The sequence below is a fragment of the Corvus hawaiiensis genome, chromosome 21, assembly GCF_020740725.1.
Source record: "Corvus hawaiiensis isolate bCorHaw1 chromosome 21, bCorHaw1.pri.cur, whole genome shotgun sequence".
In the NCBI taxonomy this organism is placed as follows: Eukaryota; Metazoa; Chordata; class Aves; order Passeriformes; family Corvidae; genus Corvus; species Corvus hawaiiensis.
Genome location: NC_063233.1, coordinates 2261846 through 2287338, shown reverse-complemented (window position 1 = coordinate 2287338; position 25493 = coordinate 2261846). Strand labels below are relative to the sequence as shown.

Sequence of the window (25493 nt, the reverse complement as noted above, 5' to 3'; positions counted from 1 at the left end):
GGCGCAGATGAACCTCAGCTCATCTCATTCCCATGGAAAACAACTCCGGCACAGGCAGCGAAACGACCTCTGCTCCCCTCCGGGATCCTGGGGCTGGGAGAGAAGCGCTGTCCCCAGGCAGGGAAAGCTGAGGCCCCTTGTGCTGGTGCTGCCAACCATGAACCACGATGCCCAGCTCCTGGCTGGCACGAGCAGCATCTCCCAGACAGAAGGGCAGAGCAGGGGAAGGTGGGAGAAAGGAGAGGAGCAGAGGGGGAAGAAACCTCGATGCTTCAGAGACAGGTCTGCCCCCACCTTTCAAGCTGCAGCCCCTGACAAAAGGGGAAGGTTTCATTCGAAGGTGAGGAGACAAAGGCACATTTATTATTAGAACAAAGCCATAATAAACCTTGCTTATGTAAAAGAGAGAGCAATCACCTGCCCACCCATGCTGCAGGCAGCTCCTCGGCTGAGCAGCACCTTCCACCTCATCCTGCCTCCTCAACTCCGGCTCCAGCACTTCCCAGCAAAGGCAGCTCCCCCCTGAGCCGGGCAGGGATGTGAACAGCAGCCCTGGGCTCCAGTTCCCCGAGAACTGGGGCAGCAGAACCAGTCCCTTCTCTCCAGGGGGAAGGCAGCCCCAAGCCCCAGCTCTCCTCCAGCTCTGCCAGGGCGCTGCAGGATCTGGTGGCATTTAGCTCATGTGCCTCGTGCAGATAATTTGAGGCTAAATGCTGTCCCTGTGTTCCAAGTGCTCGAGGATGCTCAGAGGGGGAGAGCAGCAAAGCACAGCAGCAGCTCAGCCCAGCTCACACAGAGACCCGTTCCCTCTCAGCAAACTCCGCGCCTTCACCGCTGTCTCCTGAATTTTTGGTAAATGAAGAGCATTAAAAATTCACTTCTGGTGGTGCATTTCCTATTCCATTTACAGCCATCACTTCCAAACAAACAAAAAAACAAATCACACCCTGACTTGAAGCCTCTGGAAGTTACAGACACAAGTGATGACCTGCCAACATCGCTCTTGGCTCCAGGCTGCTTTAATAACCACTTGCAAGGCTCAGAGGCATTTCGAGACCAGGGGTGGAAAGGTATTAAATCTGATGACTTTCTCCTCTGGCTCTGGGAAGGATTTAATGCCTTTTCACCCTGATCTCGAAATGCCTTCAAGACGGGGTCAAGGCAGGGGGGTGAAGATGAGCCAGGCAAGGTAAGTGCCTGGGGAGGCTTCCAAAGCAGTGCTCATCCTCCAGAGACAGGAGCTGCACCACGGTTCCTACCATACTGACAGTGAGAAACTCAGCCCAAAATAGCCCGACGTGAGAAGGACAGATGGAAGGAGATGAAAAAAGAAAGTAAAGAGGGGGAGAAGGAACAAGCAAGAGGAAGGGGAAAGTGAGAGGAAGAGGCACACGTCTGCTCACAAACTCGTGCGAGAGGGGAGGGAAGGGCAGCCCCCCTTCCTGGCTGCAGGGTGACCCCAGCGAAGGGGATTGAGCCTCCAGCAGCCCTGGTTTGGGGGAACTCAGCAAGCAGTGCAGGTGGGCACCTGGAAAAGCCACCAGCAGCTCCAGGGGCTCGCTGACAGCTGCAGAGGTGCCACACGGACGGGCTCTGCCACCACCGGAGCGGCCGCACAGGCAGGAGGGAGCTCACCGGCAGCGTGGGCTCGGCTGCCTCCCCAGGGGGCTGCTTTAATCACAGGAGTGCTTTTCCTTGGCAGTCCTCTGCAAAGCTCAGATCACAACTGAAACACATAAAGTTTGGGAAGAAGCAGGTGCGGTGCCAGAGCCGCAGCAGCGCTGGCTGCAGCCGGACGGGCTGTTCCCAGCTCAGCGTCCAGCCTGGCCTGGAGTTACCTTCCAGAGACTTGTGCCTCTCCCAGAGTCAGCCACAGATTCATTTAGGTTGGAAAGGACCTCTAAGATCATCAAATCTGTCATCAAACCATTCCCCCAGCACTGCCAAGCCCACCACCAAGCCATGTCCCCAGACACCACAACCACACGTCATTTAAATCCCTCCACAGATGGGGACCCCACCTACGCCAGGGCTGGACAACCCTTTTGGTTAGGAAATCGTGCCCCAAATTCAATCTAAATCTCCCCTGGTACAACTTTAGGCCATTCCCTCTTGTCCTAGTGATGGTTATTTGGAAGAAGAGATCAATCCCACCTGGCTACAAGCTCCTTTCGGGTAGATGTAGAGGGCAGGCCCTGCCAAGCCTGGGTAAAAAGGCCCTCCAGATGCTCAGGTGCTCTGACACACAGCTCCCTGCCTTTGCTAATGAGCTAAACGAGTCCCTGCAGTCCTGACAAGTGAGGAAGAACTGTGGATGAGCTTGGAGGTGGGATAGGAGACCCTGATGTGCCACGGACCCTCATGGCCCACTCTGAGGGGTGCCACTCTTACAGCAAGCAGGAAAGCCTCCCCTGGGGGAGGAACACGCTAATCCCTGTGCCCTGATGGGACCTGATGGGAGCGAGGATCCTAAAATAAACCGAGCAGAAGCCCAAGTGCCGAGTGTGGCACCCTTAGGTGAGGATCGTGTCTGCCTGTCAGTGCTATGTAGGGCACCGAGATTCTCAGCGGTGCTGGCAGCTCCCCAGGAGCCGTGGGAGGAGAGCTCAGCACCTCCAAACCTCAGCCTTTGCCCCTCCAGCACCCAGCTCGGGGGGTGGCATCGCCCCGTGCCCCCAGGGCAAACACCTTCTGCCAGAGTGGGCCGGGACCGGGGGTTTGAGGGATGGGGACCACAGACACAGGACCAGCCACAAACGCACCCGAAACCTGGAGGGAGCTCAGGGCTGAGCCCGGGATGGGACGCGGCGATGTCAGCGCTGTCCCTGCACAGAGGGGCGGCTACAGAACGGAGGATGAGCAGAGCTCGGGGCCATTCCAGCAGTTCGGGGCAGTTCCAGCAGTTCCAGGGCAAGGAGAAGAAGCAGCCGGGCTCAAGCCCCGACTCTGCAGCCCGGGGTGGAATCGCTGCCGTGTTTATGAACGGCTCTGCTCAGTGTGAAGGATGGCAGCTGTCAGCTCCCTGCGCTGCCAGCAGGATATGGGATCATTTCCTGATCACCAGGATCAAGCAGTGCATTTTCATATTGCCCTGGTAGCTGAGCCCAGCAGCTGAGCTCCCTGCCCCGTTCCTACCCTGAAAACACCCTCAGCATCCCCCAAAAGAAATGCCCAGAAGTGTGAGCAGTGCCACCTCCCCGGCCTGGCAGAGGAAGAGCCCAAGGGAAGCACACCCAGGGCTGGCAGGAGAGGTGATGCTCAGCCCTCCACGGCGACAGCGGGCACAGACCCACGGGAGGGCTGCGTGGCTGGACCCCAGCGCTGAGACCAGCCCATGGTTTGGGTACTGCCAGGGCAAGGCTGGGAGATGCCACGCTCCAGCGTGGGCAGAGATCAACATCCTGCCAGCCAACCCCAGTGCCTTCCATCCAGAGACACCCCCTGCCGAAAACACATCCCAGCCAGGGGCTGCCCAGCCCAGCAGCACATCAAAGCCAAGGTGCTTCATAATCAAAACCTGCTGGACCCCATAGATTCCCTTCCAGGTCTTCTCCATAAAGGCTCCCACAGCCATGCTGGGTCCTGCCCTCCCTCACAAAGGGAGAGCTGGGACAGCCCCAGCTCAGACAGAGCAGCGCAGGGGCCAGGTCTGGCACAGACCATCCTGACACCCCCGGCCTCAGCCCTGCTCAGATTTCTGGTACAAACCCTCATCCCCAGCCAGGAGAGCAGCAGCAGAAGATCCGAGGCTGGAGCAGGGCAGGGGTGAGCAAACCCCACCCAGGGAATGTCCCCGGCACAGCATTTCTCCTGCACAAAACCACCTCACCCAGAGCTGAGGCAGCAAAGCAGCATATGGCATTTGCTGAGGACAGAGACAGGGCTCTGAAAGGTCTTCGCTGGAAAAAGCTTTTGTTAAAGAAATGTTAAAAATAAATAAACTGACTTCTTGTCCCCGCAGGAGGGAATTCCGCAGCACGGCAATGGTTCAGCAGGGAATTGTATCCCATGGAGAGCATCACCTGGAGAGCTCCTGCAAGGTCTGAGTGGCTGTAGTGGTTTCACTGGCCAGACTGGACCTCTCTGTGGTTCAATTGTGTGCAAGTGTCAGGGAAAAAAACCCACATTTAGCAAGATCTGTTTGTGAATACCAGGCTGCCCCTGGGGGAAACAGACATGGATCAGTCAGAAATTCTATTTTCAGACACATTTGGGTGAATTCCTCACTCTCTGAAGCGCTTTACCTCCAAGAACCCTGCATTAAACTCGGCCTAGCAGAGTGCTGCTCCTTCCCACTGAGGAGGCTCCAGCCACCTTGTTGACTGTAACAGGGCTGAAGCGAAGTCCCATTTATTGCTGCCAAAAATATCTCAAACTGAGAGACAAGGCAAGGCTGCGGGGGGTGGGAGCGTGCAGCCTGAGGGAGAAAGAAAGGCAGGGAAGGATCCAGCTGCTGCCTTGGGCTGCCCGACAGGAAAGGAGCAGCCAGGCTCCTCTGGGACACACAGCAGAAGGACAAGAGGGAACAGGTACAAGATGCAACAAGGGAAAAATTATTCACCCTGAGAGTGATCAAACCCTGAACCTAGCACCCAAAGAAGCCGAGAAATGTCCAGTGGGATATTCAGAACTCAGCAGGACTGAGGTCCTGAGCCAGCTGGGACAACTTTAAAGCCAGTCCAGCTTCGGAGCAGAGCCCTCCAGGTCCTCTCCAAGCCCAGCTCTTCTGCAATGCTAATCTTCCTCCCGAACCTCAGCAGTTCACATTTCTGTTATCGGCAGCTCAACAAACACAACTGAAGGAGGTGAGGGGGGCCCACGGGGCAGGGAGGGGACACAGAGCCCTGCCAAGGCCTGGGGCAGAGCGTCCAAAGCAGATACAGAACGGGAATGTTTGCAATCCCTCCGGAGTCCCGGTGTGCCCTGGGACAGGCAGTGGTCAGAGCTTCCCCTGCTTCCAGCGGAGCTGCACAAACAGGACATGGTTATCTTGTAAAAACGTCTGTTTGTGTTTTAAACCCACACCTCCAGTTCTACAGGGAGATCACCAGTCCATGAAATGGGATCCAAACAGATGTTTACATGTCCTGCCCCCTGCCAGCAGCTCCTTCCCAAGCACAGAGTGCTCCATGGAGCTGTTTCCCATCACACCTTTCCCTTTCAAACCCCCCCAGCACAAGGGACAAACCCGCCTCAGGGAAAACCTGGCTTGCAGGGAAAAGACTCAGCCTCTCCTGGCTGGTTCCAGTCACTATCACCTGGTGCCAGGGGAGTCTCAGTGCCCAGGCAACTGGTCTGCAGCTGAGCCTGCCCTCCCTGGCATGGCCAGGAGGCTCCCAGCTCCATCCCCGTCTCACAGCAATCCCTGGCACACAGAAGTAGCTCCAAGCCTCTTTGGTAGAGGATACCTCCACATGGGCAGCCTGGGCTGGTCCCATCCCACCTGCAGGTCACCAGACACAGGAAAATATCCCTGTCCTGGATGCCCAGGGACAGCCCTGAATTCCCCTTTTTACTCCCAAGCTGTGGAGTGGTTTCTCCTCAGATGAATTCAAATCCTTTCCTCCTGTTTTGACTGGGAACCCCCAAAAGCTTTGAGATGCTGCAATGACTCAGAGACAGAGTAAGGAGGTAAATAAAGTAGGTGAGAATAAATTTCACTGGCTTCAATCATCGGGAGGAATCATTTGCATCCTGAGAACACCCTGTAACACACACCTCCTTCCACCACCACCTGGAAATCCACTCCCAGCTCCCAGGGACGATTGTCGCTGCAAATTTGGTAACACTGCTCATGTCTGGCTTTGGGAGAGACAAGGCATCTCAAACTCACTGTTCATCACTTCCAAACCAATCTCCCTGCCTTTGTTGCAGCAGCAGAAGAGAAGTGCAGAAATCTGAATCTTAGTTGCCAACTCATTGTTGGGAGAAGCAGCGCCCAGGGACGGAGGAAAGCCTGGCAGTCAGGAATCCAGGCACCGCGAGCTGCAGCTCGCAGGGCTCTGCCCGCTGCCACGGGGGCATCAAAGTGTTCCACCAACTTCCCTACCCACAGCAGCAGCTGCTTACAACCAGATAGCAGCAAATCACTTAAAATTCCAGTGAAACCCAGGGAATTGGGTCTTTATAGAGCCCCGGGGCACCCCGGTGTGCTCTGCACAGTGGCCTTCTCTTGAGGCTCCACTGAAACACCGTAGTGATGCAATGTCTGGAATTCCTGTCCCCCAGATCCAATAGTGCCTTACAGCATCCCTGTGCCCTGTGCTCCCACAAAAGACAAGGAGGATCAGCCCTGGGATGGGATTTGGCCCCCTGGACTTGGGCAGGAACCCACCCAGCTCCTGAATGCCAGAGAGGAGAAGCCCCTCAGCGATGTTTAATCACTGCTGATCAGTGGAATGAGTTTGCAGCAGTCTCCCAGTTGTATTTTTCTGGCCCCTACACATCTGGCTTTGACCACTGACCCTGTCCTGAGGGGGACACCACCAGGACTTGGAAGAGCACAGATAGGAAGTGGTCTTGCCCCAAAGGCTTTGCCCACAGTGGTGCTCAGGATGTGCCCTCAGGCATTCGGGTACCCCCAGGACAGGTCCAGCTTTGGTGTCTTTTTGAAGCAATGAAAGCAAGGCACAAAACCAGAGCATAAACAGCCTGACCAGCTCTGGGAGCAGACCCAGATTGTCAAAACGTGCTGAGACCACACCAGCTCCAGGGATTTAGTCCCACTGCACCCACACGATGCCCGTTCTCAGCCTTCACGCGCGTAAGCCCTTGCCTGGCGAAGTCAGAGGCAGCGCCACACCAGACCCCAGTGTTTGCTCACCAGAGCCCCAGCACCGGTGCCATCTGGAGCGCTGGCACAGCACACCAGGGACACGCACTCGCAGCTCCCCCAGTGCGCCAGGACTCTGCCTCCCAGACCTGGAGACTGAAGCATGTGCCCAGCTCAGCATGGGCAGCGGCCACGCCGGTGCTCCCCAGCACACACCTCCCTCCTCGGCTTCCCCGGTGGGGACGACAGCTGCTGGTCCTGGCCCAGTGCCACCCTCCCCCCAGATACGCCAAGAGGCAGAAGCTGAGGCGTTAATTCATTCCAGTCTAAAGCCAAACAAGTAAAATTCCCCCTGAGCAGAAGCTTTCCTACCGTGCTCGTTTGCACCAGATTACATCCTAGAAGACATACAGTACACAGTCACAGGTGAGGCAGCATGGATGGGCTGAAAGGCTGGATGGATGGATGGATGGATGGTGGAAAAGGACGAAACAGAAAATGGAACGAACAGAACAGGAACTGAGTTAGTGCCATTGGCATCCTCATCGTAACTAGGGGACCTGGCTTCTTCTGAATCACTGAAATCCCAGTGCAGCGCAAAGCATTCTCATCCTCCTGAAAAACAGCTCCTTCCTCGCTGTACACTCAGCTGTGTGCTTGCAGGAAGGCTGCAGCATTTCCTATGGCAGCTTTTTTTTTTTTTTTTTAATTGCAGTTACAAATAAATTATTGCTCAGATGGGGGACCGAGCATCTCTCCTGCCATGCAAACATGGTGCTTGTGTACAGTGCGTTACCGTGGCGTTAGCAGTGTAAATAAGCTTGGGCTTTATACTGCACAGGGAAGGTGCAGTGCAAGTTAACAGCGGTGTGTGGCAGCCCCACGGTCTCAGGCTGCCATTCAGACATGCTTCGGGCATATAAAAAAAAATCAAGAAGCACCTATAAAAAATTTAAAGGAACTGGTTTCCTTCTGCTCCAGCTCCCTATTTCATAACACAACTTTGGAGCTGGCATGGCTCTTTAACATAGCTATCCGAAGGATTTCATCCACCACCCCTCCAGCCCGTGGAGGCACTAATCCTTTGCCTCTCATTTAAAAGATAAAAGGTGCTGCCTCCCCCACCCACCCTCCCCACGCACCACTGCAGTCCTGCAATACCTTTGTCCGACATCACTCCCCATGGATCCCATCCTCCGAGACGGTAACAAGGGGCTCACCCCATGGACATCTTCTGTCGTCGCAGGTGGGACAGTTTTGACATGGGAATTGCTCTCTGAAGGGGAATTCTTCAGCTTGGCTCTTGCCATCCTGCGAGCCTTGGCTGCCTCTGTGACTTCCTCCTCTTTCCCCCCTGAACTCTCTCATACATAGCAATCCTCACCGCAATCAGTTTAGAGCTGTCGGCACGTACCATCTCCTTCCTTCTTCCCTCTCCCCAGTCACGGCTGCTCAGTGGAACAATCCTGCCCTGTACATTTATTTTGGTAGTGAGGGGAGTCAAGGCAAACTCCCCGGCCTTGCTGCTGCAACAAATTTGGTGCAAAACGATTGAGAAAATGTCCACAATGCAGAAATCTCTGAAAGGGGCTTTGTTTGCTAAAGAATGAAATCGCCTTGCCTGACTCTGTCAAAAAAAGGATTGCACTGCTTTTATCACCACAGGCAGGGCAGGGGCTGAAGGATTATTTTTTTCCCCATCTCTGTTTTTCGGCAGCAACATGAGGAGGAGGAAGCTATTTTATCTTATTCCTCTGTGTACAGAGCAGCGTGCGGACTGCGTGCCAGGGAACAGACTCAGCGGGTTTGGCTCCCTCAGACACAAAGCAGCAGGGCTCGGTCCCCTCCTAAACGCACCCGCTGTGCAGCGAGCCGAGGGGAACTCCCTGCTGTTCCCCCAGAGTGGCCAGCAGGGCTCAGTTCCTGCTCACCCGGCCCGGCAGGTGCACGTTACCTGTCCCAGAGGGACCCGCATTCCCCTCTTCAGGTGACAGCAGAAGCTGCTGCTCCTCCAACACTCTTGGCATCGATTTCTCAAGATACCCAACAGAAAAGGGAATTCACCGTGGCCAGGGGAGAGCTGAGCTGGAGGTAACACCTGAGTGCACAGGTGGGATTGGAAAGGACAGGGGGAAAGGGTCGTGTATCCCGGCCTCTTTTGGGAATGCCACCAGTCCAGAGCCGCTCCTGCTTGTGTTTGGTGGCAGCCAGCAACAAAGAGCATCTTGAAGGTGCCACAGCCCGGGTGGGGCACAGGGCTCAGCACCACGGACAGCAGTGTCACGGCAGCACCACGGCGTGGCAACGTCACCCAGCCCCTGCCACGTCACCCCCAGCATGCCAACCCCACCCCAAGTCGTGCCAACCCCATCCCAAGTCGTGCCAACCCCACCCCGAGTCGTGCCAACACACCACGCCAGCGCTGCCCCACGGCTCAGCCCCTCTGCAGGCTGGAAATAAAGAATAAATTCGCTGAGGGTCACCACGTCGTGCCCTGAACCAATGCAAATAATCAGGCCCCACCACAGGATTTCTTTAAAGGTTTTTGTACAAAAAGTCAACGCGTTGACAGGAAGGGTCTTCCCAGAGCCTGGGACCTGCAGCTGTGAGAAGGCTGCTGTGAGAGGAAGGCAGGAGCTGCCCTGGAATGGGAATTCTGGGATCCAAAGTGCTTTCCTTTCAGAATGAAAAGCTGACACAATTCCCTTTGGCACAGCTCCATGCCCTAACCATACCTTCCATCTCCCTGCCCGGCTGTCAGAGCACCCAGAACCACCGTCCTGTGCCAAAAGCTGGCAAGAAAAGGCCAGCCCTTTGCTTCCCCTGTGCTACCAGGAGCTGTCAGGCACGCTGAGCTCTGCCCTCTGCTCTTCCCCCAGAGATCGGTACCCAACCATCACTTCCCCCAAGGCACAAGGGCAGTCCCTGGCTGCTCTGGGAGGAGAAGCAAAGTCCCCATTTCCTGTTAACCAAATCCCAGTTTCCCTGCTCACAGCATTATTTCTTAATGGGATTTCACCATCTGACATACTTTGTTTCGGTATTTTGAAATGCAAAACGGATAAAAACCCGCAGCCCTTCCCTTAATGTGCCAGCTTTCAGCGTACATTTAATTTCTTGTTTTGCCTCAAAATGATTCATTAGCTCAATACCTTCATTTTCCACCCAAGTCATTCCTTTCTGCTTCATGGTTTGATTCAGACTCTTCAACTTGCTGCTCCACATCTCTTTACTTCAGGGGGTTGTTCTCAAACACCAAATATAATCTGTCAGCCCTCTGGGTTGGAGTGTGCCCTGATAAATCCTCCTGGACCCCCCAGCCACGGGGATGGGGCATTCAGGTGTCTCTTTCTGGATGGATTCTACATTCTATTGTATTCCTAATTGCAGAAGAACATTAAGTTTAGGGTTGAGATCAGATGTGAAAAGGGGCTTATGCTTAAGCTATTCATCTCAGCACTAGTGCCCTCACTCAGCAGCATGAACAGAAGAGGGATTAGGGAAAGACCTGGGGAATTTTAACAGAAAATATCAATGCTGCTGTCATACTTGTGCTGTACAGAAGGTGACAAAAAGCACATCAAAGAGCCCCTTGAGGAACTCAGATCCTGCCCACGGAAGCCTCTCCATGAAGTCGCCTTTTCTGTCAGGCACTTAAACACAAACCAAGAAAAACCAGGGAGAGGGGAATGATCTGACACTGGGTCACGAGAAGCTGCAGCCAGGGCTGCGGGTCTGGGCAACCATCCCCCTTCTGGGTTGCCTGAGCAGAAATCTGTGAGCCCGGCTGATCCCACAGAGTGACTCAGAGTGCTCAGCCCTGCCCTGAGCTGCCGGAGCAGCTCCTTTGCTGCGCTTCTGTCAGGAAAATATTCCCCTCTCAGCAACACAACGTGTTCCCCACTTCACCCAGAGCCCAGCAGCCTCTCCCCTCCCAGCCCCGACAGGCACCGAGCGCTGCTGTGTCGAAAAGAGCAGTCGAAGGAGGAGTAGAGCAGGAACTCAGAGCAAAGGCAGCCCAGTACATCCAGTACAGCCAGGACACTCCCTCTGGCTGGGAAACAGCCTGTTCCTAGAAAGAGCTGTGGCTCTGTCACCCGAGCCAGCCCTGCAGGGACACCTCCTCTGCACTCCTGCTCCAGGGGCACAGCAGCGAGCTACACATGGAGCACCTTGTTTGTACAGCACGTCCTCCGAGGGAATCCAGGAAGGCAAAACCAATGAAACACAACCTTGGTAACATCAAAGCCCGAAGAAGAATTCCTCTGGTCCAGAAACACTTTCCGGGCCAGCTGAATGCCAACCATCTGACTGCAAGCCAGGAAATCGATGTTTAATTTTAGTTTGAGAGCCCATTACAAAGTGCTGATTTCTCATTTCAGCATCTACATTATGCAGAGACCACTGCTGTGCCGGGGGCTGGAGGGATGGCTGGGAATTGCTGAGCAGCAGTTGCAGGGGTAATAATATTTCAGAAAACATGATTAAGAAAGAAGCAGATTCTTCATTGCTCTTAACTGAATCCACAGCAACTGCACTGTTAAATAGTCTCCCTTTTATCCAGGTTGCTTTCAGTCCCGACTGCCAAAACTCCTTTTACTCACTTATTAATGATAAAGCATCACCCTGTCCATTAGAAGTAGTTGATGAAGCAGGAAGGGGCTGAGTTTTCCCCATTTTCTGGCAAACAAAGCTGCTCTGCTGAGATACAACCCAAGGGTGTTTCCAAAGCCTCTTTAAGGAAAGCTGGGTTAATGTACTTAAAAATCTTGAAAGGCATTAGCTCTGCAAAGATCGCTCCAAACCCACAAAAAGTAACCTGGGCAGGAAAACGCACTTTGGAAGAAGAGCTTGTGCCCACGAGCACGTCAGAACCTCACGGGAGACGCTATCAGAGCTGCTGCTCTGAGAGGGGCTGTGTTTGTACAAACAATGTGGTAACTCCAGGGCCTCCAAGCTGAAAAGCCATTAATGCTCATCATCATCCTTCCAGGAACCCCTGGACACGCTTGGCAAGCAGCTCGAGGAAAATCACCTTTCTCTGCAGCCCTGTGTGCTCCTGTGCCTTTGCAGGGAACCCTGACCTCCCTTTATTGAGTAACACCAAGGAAAAACAAGATCCCACGTAATTTATTAGTGCCACAAACACCTCCTGCGTTTCGAGACCCCAGCAAATGTCACAGCATGACATTATCAGCTCAATAAACTCCAGAGGGCCACTGACACCCAGATAAATGCACAAAGCTCCCTGGCACAGCTTCTTGTTTTGCACCGAGTGCACACGCACCGGTTCTGCCCCGGAGTCGCCAGGGAATGCCCTACATTGTCACCAGGCACTCTGCAAAATTGCTTTGCAAAAGCTGCCAATGTTTGGAGGTTGCCAAGGCTCAGGCAGAGCCCTGCAAAAACCACTCCTCACCCCCACCCCACCGAGCATCCCGCAGCCAAGCCACAAAAAACACCAGCTGGAACATCCCTCTGCAGCAGAACTGCCTGGAAATGTCCATGTTTCTGAAAATCTAAAGATTTGATTTTTTTCTCTGTTTACTGATCATCCTCTATCCCAATGGGAAGTTAAAATCACAGGAAAAGGAGCTTCTGCTTCCTCACCAGAATGTTTTTTCCTCTGACATTTGTCTCAGTGAAAATAATAAGCTTGCCAGAGAGGAAAAAAAAAAGAGAAAAAATGTTGGTGCTTTATCCTCTTTGTGTAGAACTTGGCCTTTCCATCCCTGTGCAGGGCCAGTGCTGCTCCCACGCTCAGGGATGTGGTGCACGGACACCCTCAGAGCCCTCTGAGGCACCCAGGATCCCCTCACCTGCTCCCCTGAGCAGCACACCCTGCTCCAGACTGCCCCAAGGAACCCTTTTCCTAACAAAACAGGCCCTTCTGCCAGGATTTTTGACTATCCATCAGCTTCTGGAATTACAGTTAGTGAGAGAGATGAACCCAAAGAGCCTCAGTTCCTTTTACAGTCAAACATACAATACCCATACATTGATTAATTCAGCTTGCAGGTATTAGAATTTACAGGAGATGCCTGGGAACCCTCCCTGAGCAGCAAGGATGTATGTATTTATTAATAAAAGTGCTTAGGAAATACTTTATCTATTGATCCCGAGTCAATTAAAAAAACTTCTCTCCATTTTCTTTCCATTAGCCTGGAGAGGGAGGTCCTCCCTGGCCCATGGCCCCTGGCATGGCAGCAGGAGCTCAGCCCTGCTGGGAGAGCCAGCAGGTCTCTGTCAAAGATGAAATTTAGAACACACAGAGGATCGAATCCTTCCTGAGGGAAGCTGGGGCGGAGGATGACTGCTACCTGCCACTCCCAGAGAGCTGCATCCAGCTGAGCTGGGGCTATCCAGGGGCTGGTCCCCGTGGGAGAGACGCTGATCCCGTGGGGTTGGAGCTGCTCCAAGGCAGGGCAGGGCCAGGGGAGGCCCCGGCTGCACTTTGCAATTCAAAGCACTTTGCAAACGTGTCCTGCCTTGGAGCTCCGGTGCCCGCTGCAGCCCACGGTGGTGGGTCCTGCCTCCCCCCTCCCTGCGAGCAGAGGCCCTCAGCAGCTGAGTGCCAAAGGTAACGGGAGGATTTCCAGGGATTTCAGCTTCCTTGGAGGTGAATCCATCCAGTAATGGCTGTGAGCAGCAGGGCAGCACACAGAAAGCATCTCAGGGACCTCCTTCCTTCACAGGGCTCGGTTACTCACTGGCCATTACTGTCACACCACGAGGCCCCAGCCAAAACAAGCCTCCACTTCCCTGGGCTCAGCACAAGAACCTGCCCTTCTCCCTGCAGGCTGGAGAGGGCCAGGATGCACCGGGGGGGGGGATGTAAAGCAGGACAGGGAGGAGGGAAAAAAGCCCAAAACTCGGTGACTTCACAGGAAGAGGTTATGGCCCCTTTGAGTCCTCCTGCTAAGAAACTGATTGATTACTAGAGTAATTATTTCAATAGAATTTCTCCACACGCTACACAGAGGGCACTAAGAACCAGAGCAGACTCAGGAGCTGGGAGAATATTCCCAAGCAACGGGGCTTTGAGCAGCTGTGGAGGGGAAGGGCAGAGGGAAGAACACACGACAGGGCTGGGGCAGCCGCAGCTCTCAGAAACACCCACTCAGCAGGAGCCAGGACACCAATAAACCCACACTGGGAACTGTCTTGCCTCACCTTTCCCTGGTTTCTGTTCCCTCCTCGCTCTGCCTTGGCAGGGTTAATGCCTCTGCACCACAGGCTCTGACGAGTTCCCTGAGAAGCCATCAGACAGATCTACACCACTGCGAGCTCTCCTTTGTCTCTAGGACTCCTTTCTGACATTCGTCTTTAAAAAGCAACACCATTCATATGAAAAGTTGATTAATTCCACTTGTTATAATTAGTGTCACAAATAAAAGCAGCCATTCCCCCCTGCGAGCACGGGGGATAATGGTCCTTACCCTCCTCACTAAAGCGTTTCGGTTCCAGGGGTGAGAAGCTCTGTACCGAGCACTAAGTGTTATTATTAAACTGCCATTAAAAGCATTTCAGGAAAAGTTCACAAACTGCAGGGATTTCTGTCATCACAGCATCTGGCGGGGACAGCAGCTGGGCTGAGCGTTACTGCCAAAATCCCAGTGGTACCAAATTCCCTCTCTCCAATCCGGGGTCTCAGCTACAGCCACGTCCACCTTTGGACCTCCGAGGATCTCTGTGGGGTCAGCTCCCACCACGGTGGGCCTGGGGAGCTGCTCCATCCCCACTGCTCTTCTGGAGGGTCCTTGGCATCGTGGCAAACCAAAGAAACCCACCAGGAGAGAGCCTGGAGCAGGGGAACACCGATATTCACAAACACTGATATTCACTGACACCATCACGCGGCTGCAGAAACCTTTGGCCAAGCGGGGCCACAGCAGACACCAGGGAGATTTGCACGACACAGGCATAAATTCGCTGCCTGTGCTGTATTCCCTCACCTTCCCTGTTTAGCCTTGGCAGCTGAACCAGGCAGCTCAACCACACAGCACCAGGCAGCAGCTCCTGCATCGCCCAGTGACTCCTCGGCAGTTTGGGAGGCTCCTCTAATAAACTGGAGCAGCGGAGTTTCGGGGAAGAAGGAACACTTTGGAAAGCACAGAGGAGAGCATATTTAGCAGCAGCAAGAGAGCTGGAAACAGAAGGAAGCCTTTGAAGAGCTGGGCTGATGGAGAGAGATGGAAAAATTATGTAAAGTAAGAAAACACATAGAGAGCTTGCAGGCAGGCTGTGAGCCCGGAGGGGGACAGGCTGATACCAGAAGAGCCTTTGATTTCTCTCCTCTTCCCTGCGTTCTCTGCATTAACGTTTCAAATATTAACAACTTCCAAATGTTAGGGTTTCAAAGAGAGGACCCAGGACTTCAGAAACTGCCCAGTAATAGGATCGGTGGCCTGCATCTCACTCTCACCCAGAGCCACGAGGCTGCTCCCACTGCCGGGGGCTCAGCTGGTGCCCAACAGCCGTGCCCTGCTCGCTGCAGATGGATGGAGGGGACTCCCAAACAAAACCCCTCTTGGCCAGCCGGGAGCAGGGAGGGCAGGTCCCCTTCCCCAGGTGACTCCCCAGGTAGCCGGGAGTCGGAGCAGCCCTTACGTAACTGCGGCGCAGGAGCCTCGCGCTGAATCCCAGAACTGTCATCGCAGCCTTTGCAAAGCCCTTTTTACCTCTCTAAGTGTGGCTCATCAGCGACGAACATGAAAGCTGCAAACCCAGTGTGGTGACTCGGGACTGCTCAGCAGGGAGAAGGAGAAATAGAGCACGCCCGAGCAGCGGCTGAGCAAATATCCCTACAAAGGCACGGTGCCGCCGCCACGGTTCCCATTCCCGGTGCATCTGACACGCTCACAGGCAGCGCAGTGAGACCCTGAAGCTTTTCAGTGACTCCCAATCTCTTCCTACTTCTTACCAAAGCCGGTGAAAATGGCCGGAGGAAAAGGGGAAGGTAAGTGTGTACCTGCCGCAGCTGCTCAAGCCAGCGAGGAAATTAAAAGCCCTCGGGTAAAATCTAAATATATATCTGCAAGGGAAGCATGAAAAGTCTGCAGGCAGAGCACAGTAATGAGGCGCGGCCAAGTCACTTTTCCAGGTGAGTACATAACGGGGTCACACTCTGCTGCCCAAAATGTAATGGGAGCAGCGCCGGGCGCTCCCGCAGCGGGGCCGGCAGCGCTGGGCAGCGCGCCCCGAGCATGAGTCAGCCCCGCGGGGAGCGGAGCGATGCGGGCGCAGCGGGGAGGGAAGGCGGAGATGCGCAGAGGAGGTGGCGGGGCAGCACCCAAACCCGGCCAGGAGGAGCTGGGGGGGCTCAAAGTCCCGCCCCCCCCGCCCCCCTCCGCCAGCAGCTGCTGTTTGCTGCCTGCCGGCAGGAATGATCTTTGCGCCATAAATGTTTATGGCTTTAGCATTTGTGCAGCGCTTTCCCACCGGGGATCTGAAAACACCCTGGAAACGCCCCCGGGTACCGCTGGCGATGCCTGAAAGAGGAGCAGCGCAGGAGAGGCCCCGTGCCCGAGCTGTGGGGCAGCAGGAGCAGTAAACCCACGTCGTGTGGCAGAATTACCGTGGCCATTCCTTAATGTCCCTCCAGCCTCTCCGAGGGCCTGAGCCTTGCGGGTGCCTTCGAGGCCGGGATTTCCCCCTTGGTGTCCTCCTTCTGCAAGAACCGAGACCTGCAGAAAGGACAGGGATGCTCTGGGCATCCTCAGCCAGTGGCCAAGGGCAGGACAGGCAGCAGCCACAGCTCCTGTGGCACCTTTCCATCACCCCCAGCTCCAGGGGACACCCTGCCCCCCCGGGATTCACCCCAGCTTCTCCCAGGGGATGTGACAGGCACCCAGAGCTGGAGAGGTGCCTCGTGCTCCCCACGCACCTCTCGCGAACCCTGCTGGAATTTGGGTTCCTGCCCAGCAGCAAAGTGCCTCCAGGAGCCGGCGATGCTCCGGGTGGAGACGGCACCGCGGCATTCCGGGGGCACAGGCGGCTCCCTCGCTGCTGCAAACACCTCCCAGCTGCCTGGCAGAGCTCACCAGGAGGCAATTTCACAGGGACTTGCAAAATGCCAAAGTGATTCCCACTCTGCAGCTTTAAAGGATTCCAAGCCTTTTTTTCTTGCATGACGTTCTCGCAGCAGCTTTTTGCTTTTAAAGTATTGAAATCGTAATGTAATGCAGAGCAGTGTCTGCTTATTAAATGGTGCTAAGGGTTTTCTGCTGGAAAATGTGGAGAATTTTAGCATCTAAAAACTTCCTTAAAACTCCTAAAAAAATCCAAGAAAAATGATTGACATTCAAAGAAGAAATCTTGGCTTTGGGGCTCTCCATCAGCTCTGGTAATTATGTCTCATGGTAAAAACATTTTCTTCCCTCCCTGGGGTTGCTGGATGATGCCAGGTACCATTTCCCATCCATTTTTCATTTCTCTCAGCATTCTTTTTGTAAGACATTATATAAGACAGAGAAAATGGCAAGTCCCTATAAAGAGGAACTCACAATGTGCTGCAGAAATGAGGCATGAACTCCACGGAGCCTGTGACAGCCTCATCAGGCTGTGTGGGAAGGACTAGAACAGGGGGTTGTACCAGACCATTGATCTCCGAGAACGTTTCTTATTTTAACTTCAATGAGGAAAAATTTGCTTACCCATCAACATCCCACTGTAGCTGAGGGTTCTGCTGTGAGCCGGGAGGCCCTGCAGCCAGGTGAGGTGCCAGAGTCACCTGCCCCCAGGTGACTGCAGTGCTCAAGTGGCACAGGTGCTGTCGTGGATGGGACAGAACAGGGTCTCTCTCTTTCCACATCCAGCCAAAAGCAGGGGTCAGCCCCGAGGCGTTGAAAGGAAAAGGCAATGATGTGTGAAACTGCGTCCCTGAGGAAAGAGGCTCCAGGAAGTTTTGCACAAAACTCCCTGAAATTCCCCCCAGAGGTGCCCCACAGCTTCAAGAGCTGCAGTGCCGCCTGTCAAACCCAGGCAGGAGCCAAAGGTGAGCTAAAGCCACAGGAAAGCATTTTAAATTATTACCCACCATTGCCCTTTTCTGCTTATCAGCTTTTGGTTCAGCTGCTATGACCAAATCATCTGTTGGAAAGGGAATATCCACTCCAGGAGCTGGTGTGACAGCAAACGCTGTTTCACAGATCTTGGCTGCCTCGTACATTTACAGTAAAAAGCACAGCAAAAAAAAAAAAAAGCCTTGGCCTGTTCTCATCTCTCACATAAAGACACAAAAAAATGAACAAGAGAAGGCTGCAATTTTTTACACAGCATCTCCTTAAAGACTGCACTGCAAACATCATCCTCTCCATTTATATCCATCCTGGTCAGGCAAAGGATTTTAGGACAAAAGATGGTTTAATAAACAGACATTTATAACAAGTTCCAGATCTTGCAGCTTCATCATCTGGAAAAGAGTCCATTAAATCAAGTGAGAAACTCCCTGATCACTAAAGGTGTCTAATGGAATTAAAATTAAATTATATCATGATTAATATCTTCACCAGCATGTTCAGCTGTACTCCTCTCTCTCCCTAAAATCTGCTAGTGGGAAACAGAGCAAAAAAGGCTTAGGAGGGAAAAAAGGCCTTAAAAGTTGGGATAATTGTTCCAGCTCTCCAAAGTTTCTCAGGAAAAGCAGCCATCAGGTCCCAAAGTGGATCTTGGTGCTCTCCTGTGCTCACTAACGCACACTGGAACAGGAGCCCTCACTGTGCCTCCCGTGAATCATCCTCCTTTGAAAGGGAACAGGGAATTCCGCCAGCACATCCAAACACCGCGCTGGGAAAGGGCACGGGACTCATCCAGCCGTGCCTCTCTTCTCAGCCTCTCACAATTCCCTGCTACAGAGAGGAACATCCCTTCTCTGCCTCCTCCCTGCTGCTAAAATCCCGATCCTCACTCCCCTCTCTTACTCCCTGGGATCTGAGATCCAGGCTTTGCTCTTTGTCAGAGTTTCTTTTGGGTTTGTTTTTTTTTTAACTCACACCGCTGGGAAGGAATCCAGCCCTGGTGCGTGCGCAGTGAGGTCAGCACATGTCTGCAACCAGAAACATTCATGCTGCTGAACCCTGGAAGGCTCAACATTTCTGAGGCACAGAGCACAGCATCCAGCACTAAAACCATTTACGAGTTCTTAGCGCGAAAGAAATATTTCCCATTAGAGGCCGTAACAGGAGCTGCCTAGAAATTGTTTTTCCTCTCAATTTTCGCACAATAGCTGCCGGCAATAAATCTCCCCATCAGCACTGGGCAGTTCTAAGTGCAGTTACTGTGTGGGAAAAATCCAAACAAAGTGACAATACTGAGCTTTAAAAGCATTTTGGAGGAAGATGAAAAGGAAAAAATTGTTAAATGACAGCTCTGGAAGAGGCTGGGGAGCTGTAATGGCTTTTGTGTCACTACCTCACACTCCCAGTGACCCCACAGAGCAGGAGCTCCTGCAGCAGAGCCTCCAGCTCATGGCAATCCCTGAACAACAGCTCTGAGATGACAACTTGAGACATCTCCATGCTGGAATGAGACTGTGAAGTCTTTTTCCACATGGAAAAACCTCATGGTGCTGATTTACTGACCTGGAACTGATGGGTCTTGAGGGACTTCAGAGAAGCAGGGATGAAAGGCTGGATAGAGAACAGGAACTCGCCTTCCTTGTGTGCTGGCTCATGAGTGAGCACATTCCTGCACACGTCGGTGTGAGCACCTCAGGACAGGAATGTCCCTGTGCCAAGGAGCTGGAGCTGCTCCAGATGAGTACAAAGACCAATCTCAGGCCATCTGAAGTGGGAACTGAAGTGTCAAGAGGAGGCCTTCACTCTCAGCAGCGTGGGTATAACTGCATCAAACTGTAATGGAGCAAATCCATCTCCAAAATGCAACTTGAAGAACAGTAACTGGACAGCTTCCTCCAAAAAATGCCCTTCCAGAGCCCAGCTGCAACTTCCTGCTGAGAAATACAGGCGCCACCAAATCCCCATTTCTGTCCTTGAGCAAACACCGTGACTGTGCATCAGAAACACCAAACTAAATTAGCACTCAAGTGTCCATGCCAATTATTCCAATTAAACTCTCTTCTAAGAGCCAATTACCACCCATTTTATTAAATTAGAAATTTTCAAACAATACTCCCATATGGAGCTCTCAGCCCAGATGCAATTATGCACTTCACACATTGATACTGGACACTGGGCAAACGAGTTCCTGCCCGCCTCTGCAATGCAACCACAGGCAGAGCTTGTCTGAAAGGAGTTTTAGGCAGTGCTTTAGCTTTGGAAAGCTGTATTTAGCACCCATCTGCAGGACTCCCTTCTGTTTAAGCTGCTTTTTGCTCACCTACAAACCAACACACCGCATGCAGTGAAAAGGCCACTGTCAAACGAAATTGCTCTGGGGAGCGATTGAGGCGTTCAGAACTAAGGCAGAGCGGCTCAGCCAGATGCTCGTCCTGTCGGTGAGAGTGATGTGAGCTAGAGCAGGATTCCCACTGCTCCAAGGAGCTCACGCTCCGCGAGGCTCCGTGGTGAAAAACGCCCACTTTTGGCAAAGCCCTGCCTCGCTCGTAAACATTTCACCAGGGGAATTTTTGCTGCTTTCTGACAGGATAACACATTCCTCAGCAATGTCACTCCTGCCCACAGCATGGCAAGGTCTCAAGCTGACATTTGCTGAACATCTTCACCACCTGCTCCCCAGAAATATTCCTCTCTCCTAGGCAGAGGAGACCTTTTTCTTGACAGCTCCTGCCACCAGGGAGGTGATACATACCTGCCACGGAGCCACCGTGAGCTTCATGCTCCGACTGCTCCGTGACACCCCAGCAGCGGGTGCTGGAGTCACAGGGGCACTGACCCGGGGCCGGGGCTCACAGAGGGCTGGGAGCAGCATGCAGGGCATTTGGGAAGTCCAGTTCCCAAACAAATCTGCCTGCAGTCAGAAAGTCGTTGCAGCAAAGCTCAAGGAAAGTAATGACTTTGCTAATAGTCACCCGCGGCACATCGGGAATGAGGCACGCAGAGCAGCTCGATGGCTCTGCCCACAGCCCAGAAAGCGAGAGCTCCCTGCCTGAAGGAGCTGCTAAATTTGCAGAGCCACACTCGGCTGCTCCGGAGGCTGCGTGGGCTGCAGGAAGCGCGGCAGAGTCTCTAATCCAAACACAGCCGCAGCCTCCCCGCCGCACTCCCCCACGGCTCCTCCCGAGCCCCAGCGCTCCGGGACGGGGGAAGCACCAGCCCGACGGGCTGGGAGTGGGAAGGAGCCGGGGAAGCTCCCGTGGGAGCCACGGCCGGCAGCGTGCGGAGCAGGGAGGGATCACCGCGCAAAGAAATCCGCACCCAAACCTGACAAAGCCCCGCAGATCCCAGCCACGGGTCAATCTGCGGGTGTGCTGGGGTTTGCCTCGCCTTACAATGAAACCTTTTAAAGAGTCCTGCAGTTGTAGCAGAGGTTGAGAGCACACAGTACCCGTGTCCATTCCCAGCCGTCCAGGAGAGCGACAAACCCCATCCTGGAGCGAGGAACTCGCCACAGCCCTCTGCAAACCAGGACCAGGGAACAGAGGAGAAAACAGGACCAGGAAAAGAGGAGAAACAGCACGCGAGGAAGGGGGAGATACAACCTGCAGATCCATGTTTAACTCCAAGAGTTTGCGGGCATGCAGAGGGGAGGATGGCAGCACCTTCCTCAGGACCCTCGCTGGGTAGGAGGATCCCAGTTTCCAGCCTCAGCAGAGTGGCCATGGGTGGTTGCCCAGACAGGAGACATGGACAGACCCACTCCTCGCTCCCCCACACCCCACAGACAGCGTGTCCAGCGCCTCAGAGACAAACACTCCCCAGCAGCCAGCTTAAAGTAAAGCTGCAACCAAAAGCTCAATGCCAGGTGACAAGAGAGGGTCCTGGAGAGAATAAGAAAGCGCCAATTTGCCTGGATTTGCAGAGAAGGACAGGAGTGATGTGTGCGCCGGCCTCCAGAGGGCCCCGCCACAGTGAGATGGCAGAGAGGCCGCAAAATCATCTGTGACAAAGGAACTGGTGACCGCAGAGACGTGAAATCCTGCTCAGCAAAGCCACGGCAGCGGGCAGAGAGCGAGGGACAGACTCAGACACCCCAGGTGGGTCAGGGGAGCGATGCCACACGGGGGAGGGAGCAGTTTGTGCCGGAGATGGACACCCCCAGCAGCAGCAGGAGGTTTGCACTGAGCACAGAGAGCACCTGTGCTCTTCTCCAGCACTTCGTGCAACACCCAACACCCTGTCCGGGGACACAGACCGCTCTCGGGGTGGCAGAAGATTCCCGAGGGAAGAATCCCAGCCCTGCTCCTCATCCTGCAGCTGGCAGCAGCCCCGGTGCCAGGGAGCCAGGGAGCTCCGACTCCAGCCCACCAGAGCATGCCGTGCACACAAGGCCACGGTGGCACGGCGGCACGGCCAGCACCTCAGCAGAGCCCAGCTCCACTGAGCAAAACCAGGGTATTTCTGCACCAACACAGGCAGCTACAAACCCAACCCTCAGTGTTTCTCAGCTCACATCAGGCAAGACTTCAGCTCATCAAAGCAGCAACACCACAGGGGGAAGATGTGATTGAAGCTCTCGGCTTCACTGAGGGACACCTGGCTGTGTCCCTCCCCTCACCACTCTTCAGTCAGTCGCCTCTCCCAGTTAATTCCTGGCTGTTTCACCCTACGCTACCCGCTGACCTCCCGAGCCCGCCGCCCCCGGCAGCGTGTGCTGTTATCCCTCCCCACCATCCCTCCTTCCTTCCTCCCTTCCCTCCGGCTGCGCCCACGGCCTGGCCCAGCTCTGAACCCTCGCAGGCTGCGGCCGTGGCTACTTGTGCATCATGTTACACACCCACACAACTGCTGCAGGGAAAAAACCAGGGCATCAGGATGGGGAGAGTGCGAGCAAGATGCACATTCTCCATGGCTAGAGGGATCCTATTCCATGGGGGAAAGCCTCACAGGAAAAACATGGGGGAAGCACCAGTGACAGGTACCCTAACACACAGAAAATACATTTGGCTGCAGAAACTTTCATCCCTAAACCCAGGGCTGGCACCCAGCACGTTGGGACTGAGCACAGAGGGATGGCCCTGGAGATGTCCCAATCCCAACGTGTTGTGTCCATCCACAAATATTGCTCCGCACCTTCCACTCACAAAACACCACTTCCATGTCCTGTTTGACTGTCAGCAAACAGCTCCAGGCTGTCTCCTGAAGGAAGCTGAGCAAAAGAGAACCAGATGGTCTGTCTGGAGAAAGACAGAAGCAAAACCAAGCAATTGTGGCCCCGGTGCAAGTCCGAAGAGGCAAAGCCAACTCAAAGCTCCTGGAGTTCTTCCAGAAAGCCGCGGATGGCCCTGGCAGAGTGCGCCTGCCCCTGCACCACATGGCTGAGGTAGTTTTAGAACAGAAAATAACTCTTTAAAGTGCTTGCAAGCATTGCTTCACCCACTACTCCAGGCCTCCTGCCTGAAAGGAAAAGTTTTCTGAGTTTGAGAAGTTTGGAAAACATTGAATGTTGGGAAACGTTCCTTTAATCTGCTGGGAACGTGCTGACATCCATGGAATTTCTGGCTCACCAAGGCCTTGTATTTCAACTCTATCACCACAAACTTCTTCATTATCAATTATTTATTACCTAGAATAATTAAAGGGGAAATGCGGAACCTGCCAGGGGATCTGCAACCCTGAAAACTCCTTCCAACCCTCTGGCTGTGCAGGGGAGATCTTAAGACACCTCCAATGAGGTCATGGGGACAGAAGAGAGAGCAGAGTCTGCCACCTCCCCACAGACTGTCACCACAGGGACCTGCCTGCTCCAGCACGCTGGACTTTGATCATCTCCCTGCAGTAAAACAGTCAGCCATAAATTTGCTAAAATGGCAACAAAAAGCTTCACAAAGAGAGGAAATGAGGTCACGGAGCTGATGAAATTCAATGCTATTAATTTACACAAAGTGTGATGTAGCAACGGAATCTAAACTCTGAACCGCCTGAAAGATTTTTTTTTTTAATTGCAGCAATGCAGCAAATTAATTGACTGATAAAGGAAGAAATCTCCAGACTTGGAGACTGGAGGCTGCTCCAGCAGCCTGCACTGCCAAGCCTTGGTAGGCAACCGTGGCCAGCGCAGCCCTGAGAGCAGCTGGCAAGAGCCTTGCCCAGAGCCTGTGTGACCCACTCTGAGCTGCCCGCCAGGAGCAAGAGGAGGCAATTTACTTGCAAATGAACACCTTCATGTCTGCTGTGGATCCAGACAGGTGCCAGTGGAGCAGAAGAAAATGCAGCGTGGCAGGGAAGTCTGCGCTCGCTGCAGGGCTTCACTGGCAACGTGCCCAACATCTGCCTCTTGAAGCAATGCTAAAATAGTGCAGTGAAGGATTGGTCCTGTCTGTTGGTGGAACTTCTGAGAACCAGAGATGTCTGGATTCAAATGCCAGCCTTTTATACCTGTCTAAACCCCTCTGCTGCACAGTCTACAACAAAATGAGGATCTGAGATGCCTCACAGGAGGACTTACTAACCACGGTATTCAGGCTCTGCTGTGATCTCTTTTCCCATGACCGTACGGGTCTGAGGGAGAGCAGCTCACAGCTGAGCAGGGCTGGCACCAGGACAGGGCTGGTGCAGAGGGAGTGGAACCTCTGTGTCCCCCGAGGCTGCGAGCGGGGGATGCCCGAGCTCCGGCACTCCCTGCACACAGCCAGGCACTGAACAGGTTGTGCCGAGGAAAAGCAATGAGCACCACCATCAGAACAGCAATAAATTATTCCCCTTGGGAACAAAGGTGCAACTGTGATGAGAGAAAGCGGTGGGAAAACACAGCAGTAAAATTTAATGCATTCTCTGCAATTACAGCTCCAGCTGCCAAGTTGTTTCTCGTGCTGCCACTACAGTAGTGGTGACAGCTTTGGTCTCAGCCCGACCTTCCAGCCTCACCCAGAGCAGCACGACACTCCCGGGGATTCCTGCAGGCACAGGGCTTTGCTGTGATGCCAAACATCAGCGTTGCCTCAGCAGGTCTGTGGACACAGATTCACACTCGTGATGCCTCCCTGTGCTAAAGAGAGCTGGGGAGATCTCTGCCAAGGTTTGACATCAACCAAGCAGCTCCCCTGGCTCTCATGTGGGAGCTGCTCCCTCCCTGCCCTTTCCCAGCAGGCTGAAGTGGCACAGGAGCTCCAAGGAGCCCCTGGCAGAGAGATGCACCAGGAGCAGCCAGCGATGCCCCATCAGGCTTCAGTGTCATGCCAGGAACACGTGGAAGGAGCTTTGCCCCAGTTAACCACGGCAGCAGCCAAGACTCCAGCACCGCTCATGTCCCTCTGCACTCTGTTTGCCAGGAAAACTTTCAGTCAGGACTATCAGTGTGTCCCATACAACTGGCTGAGGGGAGTAAAACAATTCATTTTGCCCATTTTGTGTTTAATTTTCCATGAGCAAGGTCAATGCCAGGCCTCAGGGGCTCCCCTGGGAACGTGCCCACCTCGCTGAGCACCTGCAGCCCCCTTGCGCATGCTCCCCTTCACTCAGGTATCTTCAACACCTTGAAACGCTGTTTTCCCTTTCAATAAACAGAAAAGAAACCAAAGGGAAAGTAAATAAACGGGAAAAAAACCCGCCCCAGGGAGGGATGGAAATTTGAGCCCACAGTGTTAAATTGCACTAAATAACCGAAAATCAATGTTGTTCTTCCTTCTCCTCAGGGCACAGCC

At 53.8% G+C, this 25493-nt stretch overlaps 1 protein-coding gene across 14 annotated transcripts in view; it reads right to left on the bottom strand.

Annotated features, from left to right (window-relative positions):
- The window catches only part of KCNT1 (potassium sodium-activated channel subfamily T member 1), a 77350-nt gene that overhangs the window by 33031 nt on the left and 18826 nt on the right, over nt 1–25493 (bottom strand). For 2 of the 14 annotated variants that reach the window (XM_048325488.1, XM_048325491.1), the window contains exon 1: nt 7934–8335. The exons of 8 other annotated variants lie outside the window; for them this stretch is intronic. In XM_048325488.1, the coding sequence (XP_048181445.1) occupies nt 7934–8082 (149 nt within the window). In that variant the 5' untranslated portion in view covers nt 8083–8335. Of the gene's footprint in view, nt 1–7933; nt 8336–25493 lie in introns of those variants that run through there. 4 more of the 14 variants (XM_048325497.1, XM_048325493.1, XM_048325492.1 and 1 more) reach the window with 4 other exon arrangements.